This window comes from Sitophilus oryzae, unplaced genomic scaffold (genome assembly GCF_002938485.1).
Source record: "Sitophilus oryzae breed Bouriz unplaced genomic scaffold, Soryzae_2.0 scaffold_1494_pilon_pilon, whole genome shotgun sequence".
Lineage (NCBI taxonomy): Eukaryota > Metazoa > Arthropoda > Insecta > Coleoptera > Curculionidae > Sitophilus > Sitophilus oryzae.
The window spans coordinates 5,706,038-5,713,165 of NW_022146163.1; the positions used below are offsets into that span (position 1 = coordinate 5,706,038).

At 32.1% G+C, this 7,128-nt stretch overlaps 1 protein-coding gene across 1 annotated transcript; it reads left to right on the forward strand.

The window, feature by feature from the left end:
• Positions 1-1,061: 1,061 nt before the first annotated feature.
• Positions 1,062-4,470, forward strand: LOC115877584. The gene is made up of 2 exons (XM_030893831.1): positions 1,062-1,472; positions 3,719-4,470. Exons 1-2 carry the CDS (start codon positions 1,126-1,128, stop codon positions 3,744-3,746), a joined length of 375 nt encoding a protein of 124 aa, XP_030749691.1. The 5' UTR covers positions 1,062-1,125; the 3' UTR covers positions 3,747-4,470.
• Positions 4,471-7,128: the final 2,658 nt, after the last annotated feature.

Genomic DNA, 7,128 nt, shown 5'->3' on the forward strand with positions numbered 1-7,128 from the left:
AATTTTTATTACTGTAAACACAACTTCTGACAAGCAGCGTCCGTTTAGGTTTAACGCCAGAAGTGTTTACAAAAAATAACTATTTTATTTTGTAGATTTTTCTTGTAGTGCAGTGGCGAAAAACCCATAAGGATTTTTTTGGATAGATGAATAGGTATAGACATTTTTTAATATATCCCATGTCCAAAAGTGCAAAATACAGCATTACTCTCTTAGATATTTAGACGGACTATTATCTCTTAGATATTTAGACGGAAATATATTTTTTACTGGCCCGGTAGAAAAGTCTGGGTTAACTTAAAATTGTTTATCTAAAATATTATTCATTTTCATAATCAAAATAAAGGACGATTTCCGATAGCCCTTCTATTACAGTTTCATTTCAAGAATTTCCTTTTGATGACAATTTTAAAAATGTGTACATGTAAAGGCCAACTATGCATATTTAGGTGTAATTAACAAATTAGAGTTAAATAGTCTGATAATTTAGCATGGTAACGATTTTCTTAAAAGTAATTTTAATAATCTTTTGTTTTTTCAGTAATATAAAGTTCAATGCAAACTAACAATTGGGAAAAACAAAATGGGAAATTTTAAGGAAATCAGAAAAAAAATATTTTTTTCAAACGTCACAAAAGTATAAATTTTTGCGACGTGAATGACAATATAAAAACGTTATTTTAACTTCTAGGCATAAAAGTGAAGCACTTTTACGCCTAAGCACAAAAGTACGAAAATATATTTTTAAACTGACGCAAAGTGTCAAATTCAAGGAGCCTAACCAAACCGTAGTTTCTCGATATTCTTTAAATGTTTTTGTAGTATTGTTATAAAAATAATATTTAAATGTTCCGCCTTTACCATATGTAAAATAATATATAGTACACCATCCGTTTCCGGTAGATGTATGCGCAGGCATAAGGTACTGATGGTACGATATTGTAAACTCATTCTTTCTCTGAGCGTTGAAATAAAAGTATCAAATTTCAAACTGTGTTTTACTCAGCCTCAGTAAAGTTGGAATCACGTGGTCCAAGACACCACAATTGGCGACGAGGATTAAAAACTATTCTATTTTGTGTTGAAAACGAATATAGATCCGCGCGTTAAGAAGTGAACAGTAAAATGGCGGAAATCGGGCATCTCAGGGAATTTTCACCGATAAGTAGTGACTGGTCTATCTTCAAGGCCCGTTTGTTAAACTATTTCGCTGCAAACGGAATAAAAGAAGAGAAAGATGAAGACAGAATGAAGGCGATATTATTAAATACATGTGATGAAGAGGCATACAAATTAATATTCGATTTGGTAAGTCCTGAGAAACCGGAACAAAGGACATTTGGCCAGTTGATCAAGGTGTTCGACGAATATTTTAAACCGCAGCAGTCCGCATTCGCTTTAAGATACAAATTTTATGCAGCAAGGAAGGAATATGGAGAGACGGCAACTCAGTGGGCAGGCAGATTGCGAAGTCTGGCTGTAGGATGCGAGTTCGGAGCCGAGCTGGGAGTTTGTCTAAGAGATCGATTCATATTTGGGTTCGAAAAGGGACCAATTTTGGACCGTCTCATGGAGGAAAATATCGCTACGTCTTTTGAAGGGATAGTGAAAATTGCATCAGCAAAGATGGCGGCCAGAGAGGTGCAAGAATCGATGGTAAAACAGGAGCCCGTGAATTTCCTACGCAACAAGAAAGGCGACGCAGGTGCAAGAGGCGCGCGCAACCCGGATGTAGGAGGCAACTTTGGAACCACAAGACAGCAGTGGAACCCCCACCAACAGAAACGTCAAAGTCACAGCAGGGAGGCAGCCATGATGACAGCCATAAAATGTGACGTCTGCGGAAAAGGCAATCACCAAAAGATAAGTGTTTTTATAAATCTTTAAATTGTTCCAAATGTAAAAAGAAAGGTCATTTAGCCGCAGTATGCAGGCAAAAATTTAGTAATAGGTATCATAATTTTATTGAAGAAAAATCCTCGGTAAATAATCAAAACAATGATGATATTTGTTTGTTTACATTGAGACAGCAAGATATTTTTAGATCAGAACCATTTAAAATTAATATTGTACTGGAAAATAAAAACGTTCAATGTCAAATAGATACGGGTAGCGGAATTTCATGTTTTTCTGAGGAATTTTATTTAAATAATTTTAAAATTTATCCTTTTCAAGGATCAAACAAAACATTTATTTTTTATAATGGGCAACAAGTGAAGCCATTGGGTGAACTTTATTTAGAAATAAGTTACAAAGGGAAAAAAGAAAATTTAACTTTTTACATTATGAAAAATGGAGGACCTCCGATATTAGGGCGTGATTTTTTTAAATTTATACAATTTTAGTTTGAATGTCTTTAACATAAATAATGCTACTCAGCATTTGCATGATGAATTTCCTGATGTTTTTCTCCTGGATTGGGCTGTTTTAACAAGGCCAAAGAGAAAATTTATTTAAAAATACTGAAATTAAACCAAAATTCTTAAAGGCTCGCCCAGTCCCATTTGCTATTAAAAATAAAGTAGAAAAAGAAATTGAACGATTGGTATTTTTAGGTATATTGTCTCCAGTGGAGTACAGCGCATGGGCAACCCCAATTGTGCCAGTTTTTAAGAAAAATGGAGACATAAGAATATGTGGAGACTTCAAAGTAACAGTGAACCCTATAATAGAAGTGGACCAGCACCCACTACCGAGAATTGAGGATCTTTTTAGCAAGCTTCAGGGAGGAAAGGAGTTCTCGAAACTTGATTTGTTACAAGCCTTTCAGCAGATAGCCATTGATGATGAGAGTAAGGAGTTATTAACAATATCTACACATTTAGGCCTCTTTAGATTTAATCGTTTAACGTTTGGCATATCATGTGCATCAGCTAAATTCCAAAAAATAATAGATTCTCTATTAAGTGCATTGTCAGGGGTGGTTATTTTTCAATATGATATTTTGGTCACTGGGGTTGATAAAAAGTCATTTAGAAAATTTAAGAAATGTTGTTAAAGTTTTGCAAAATGCAGGGTTACAGGTTAATTTTGAAAAGTGTAATTTTTTTCAAAAAAGGCATTGAATATTTAGGGTTTATTATAGACGAAGAGGGTTTACACCCTTCAAAAGAAAAAATATCAGCTATCGATAATGCTATGCCACCAAAAAATGTTAAGGAGTTACAGTCGTTTCTAGGTACTATAAACTATTATGGTCGATTTATAAAAAATATGTCCACATTGCTACATCCCCTTTACAATCTTCTCAAACAAAATGTTAAATGGGAATGGTCTTTGAGAGAAGAGCAAACTTTTAAAAAAATAAAAGAGCTTCTGAAATCTGCTGAAGTTTTAGTCCATTTCAATCCTGAATTGGAGCTAAGGCTATCGGTTGATGCCTCACCCGTGGGCATAGGGGCTGTATTAAGTCATATTTTGCCTTCCGGTGACGAAAAACCCGTAGCTTTTTCTTCAAGGTCGTTATCGGAGACCGAAAAAAGGTACTCACAGATTGAAAAGGAAGGACTAGCAATAATTTTTGGCGTCTTAAAGTTTAATCAGTATTTATATTTGAAGAAATTTAAACTTGTAACAGATCACAAGCCTTTATTAACAATTTTTGGTGAGCACAAGAGCATACCGCAATTTACGGCAAATAGGCTAAGGCGGTGGGCAGTAATATTATCAGGGTACAATTATGAAATTGCATACGTAAAAAGCAACAAAAATAATGCAGACTGGTTATCCCGTATGCCATCAAGTAAAGATAGTGATTTATTTAATGATGACAATATTGATATAGACTACTGTTATTTTTTATCAAAAAATACAGATTTTTATTTAAATTTTGAAATTTTACAAAAGGAAACAGCCTCTGACAAAATTCTTAAAAAAGTCATTTATTTTATTAAAAAAGGATGGCCTAAAAAAGTGAATGATATTTCGTTAAAGGCATATTTTGCTAAAAGATTTGAATTTGATGTAATTCAGAATTGTATAATATGGAATCATAGAATTGTTATTCCAAGTTCTATGCGGCAGCAAGTATTACAAGAGTTACATAAATCACATATGGGAGCTGTTAAGATGAAAAGTTTAGCTAGAGGGTATGTTTGGTTTCCAAATTTAGATGTTGAAATTGAAAATTTAACAAAAAAATGTGACGCATGTGTTTTGCATTCAAATAATGCTCCAAAGTCGCAAATATCTCCATGGCCTTGGCCAAAAGCACCTTGGGAGCGCATTCATATAGATTTTTTTGATTTTAGAAGAAAAAATTATCTTGTAATACTTGACGCTTATTCAAAATGGCTGGAAGTTTTCGAAATGTCTAGTATTACTTCTACATTAACTATACAAGCTCTTAGAAGAGTTTTTGCTACTTTTGGTTTGCCAATTACTTTAGTTTCAGACAATGGCAGACAGCTAGTATCAGATGAATTCGAAAACTTTTTGGCAAAAAATAACATCAAACATGTAACGAGTCCCCCTTACTCCCAGCATCTAATGGAGCAGCAGAGAATGCTGTTAAAACTGTAAAGTCAGCTCTTAAAAAGGCTTTAGTCTCAAACTCGGAAAATACTAATGTAGTGTTATGCAGGTTCCTCTTAGATTATAGGGTCACTCCACATTGTACAACTGGGGTGAGTCCTGCGACTTTAATGTTAGGTAGAAATTTAAGGACGAGGCTATCTACTCTTTTACCCACTGATAATACATTGGTTTTTAAAGAGGACATAGATAGAAATGTATTAAGTAAAAGGGTAGAACATGCTCAAAGTAATCAAATAAAAAATAGTAAGCCAAATAAAAAGTAAATTTTGATGTAAATGAAACTGTGTTAGTCAAGAATTATAAATATGTCGACAAACCAACTTTTATTAAAGGAGTTATAACAAAAAAAAATTGGGAATTAGGACTTATTTGGTAAAAATACCAGAATTGGAAAAACTTTGGAAGAGGCACACTAATCAATTAAAAAAATATACTCTACATTTTAATGAATCTAAAATTCCAACTCACATAAATTCTAGTGTTTGTACCAATCAGCCTAATTTAGAAATTAGTCCAAAATTTAATGTACAAAGTGTAAATATAGATAATGGTGTTAATAATAATAGGGTAGAATTAGAAAACAAGTTAAGTGAGGAACAACCAGAGTGTTCATCAATTAATAATGACAGTAATAATTTAAAGAAAAATGAAATTGTTTTTCCCGAAAATAAAAGACCAAGAAGGATTATAAAACCTGTTATTAGATTTGGATCTGAGCAGAATAGTTAGAGCATTTGTAATTTTAGGAAATGTTAAAATTTGGTTTAAATGTAGTTAATTTTTTTAATGCCAAAGGAGTTATTATTGTTTATTGGATTAGGTTATATAGATATTAAGTTGTTAGTTGTATAATACTTGATTCAAACGCCACTAAGTTTAAACAGTTATTGCTTAAGTTTAAATACAAATTGATTAAAAGAGAGTAGATATATATTTTTTTTTTTGTAAAAAAAATTTTTTAAGAGGAGGGTATTGTAGTATTGTTATAAAAATAATATTTAAATGTTCCGCCTTTACCATATGTAAAATAATATATAGTACACCATCCGTTTCCGGTAGTTGTATGCGCAGGCATAAGGTACTGATGGTACGATATTGTAAACTCATTCTTTCTCTGAGCGTTGAAATAAAAGTATCAAATTTCAAACTGTGTTTTACTCAGCCTCAGTAAAGTTGGAATCACGTGGTCCAAGACACCACACATATACGGGGTGTTTGAAAAAACATGTGCCATCTCTCGTGGGAAGATTCCTCACGTAAAAATAAGATTTATTTTTCATATCAACATAGGGTCTGATTCGGCTTTTGTTGTGGTGTTAATAGGGTGTTAAAGTCTTAATAATCTTTTGATATAATGATTTTTTTCTTCCAAGTACTTTTAGTGATTCGAATGAAATTTTGAGGGTAAAAGTTACTATAAGTGCTACATAATTTAATTCTAAAAAAGTGTCCATAAATTCATCACGGACGTGCATATTATCATAGGAATATTTTTCAAAAATAAAACATATGCGCCACTGTTTTTTTTCTTTTGATATCAAAATTGTGTGATTTGGCAATATAAAAAGGTCATTTTAGGTAACTAGGTACAAAATATATAACTGATATTCAGCCAGATATTAAGTGTCAAATTCAACGATTGTAACCACATTTTCTCGATATTAAATTACTTACAAATTAATAATTTTTATATAATTTGAGATGTGTGAAATTGTTTAAAAAATTATTAGTGACGTTTGAAAAAAAAATAGCATGTTCTATTCGGAGTAAAAATGTATTTTTGTGTCTCGTCTGTTATGTCGGACTCGCTCCGAAACGTACTCTCTCGCCATAAAACGTATTATTTTTACTCCTAATAAAACAATACACCTACTATTTTTACCTCTCTTTTAATATTATCCAGGAAGTTATTTTAGGTAGTAGTTTTCTATTTTATCACTAATATAGTATTCGATAAAAAATAACAAAGATTTGATCAATTTTAGAGAAAATGGTAATAAACATATTTTTACCTCCATAAATGATATCGAATCCGGTACTTAGATGGGGGTACTTATGGGGGTAAAAATATGTTTATTACCATTTTCTCTAAAATTGATCATATCTTTGTTATTTTTTATCGAATCCTATATTAGTGATTAAAAAGAAAACTACCACCTAAAATAACTGACTGGATCGAATCCGGTACTTAGTCACAAATTACCTATAACAGATGCGAAAGAAAGCGACTGCATCGGAAACCGTTCGGCAAACCCGACACGCCTATTGAGTGGTGTAAACACACCAGTCGTTTAGTCCGGAAACCCATGCTGTGTCGTATTCGCTTGCTGGAGTGACATAGTGCGTGGTTAGATGTTTCTTTTTAAAAACGCGTGTAGGATTTTTGTTGAACTTTTGAACTGTTATTTCTAAGTTTTGGTAATTTGTATATCTTATTTAAAATGGGATACAAATGTGTTTATTTATAAGGAAAAAAAATATTTATAGTATAAAAAATTAATTTATTTAACAAAATTTAATTAACAATGTGACAAAATAGTTTGGTTGGTTCTATCGGACTTTTTTCGACTATATAAATCTTTATTTCTAAAC

Excerpts from the sequence above, each read along its gene's own strand:
- LOC115877584 (XM_030893831.1), top strand. The coding sequence starts at position 1,126 with ATGGCGGAAATCGGGCATCTCAGGGAATTTTCACCGATAAGTAGTGAC. Across the intron at positions 1,473-3,718 it reads TGGGCAGGCAGATTGCGAAG|ACTGGTTATCCCGTATGCCA; the intron begins TCTGGCTGTAGG and ends AAAATAATGCAG.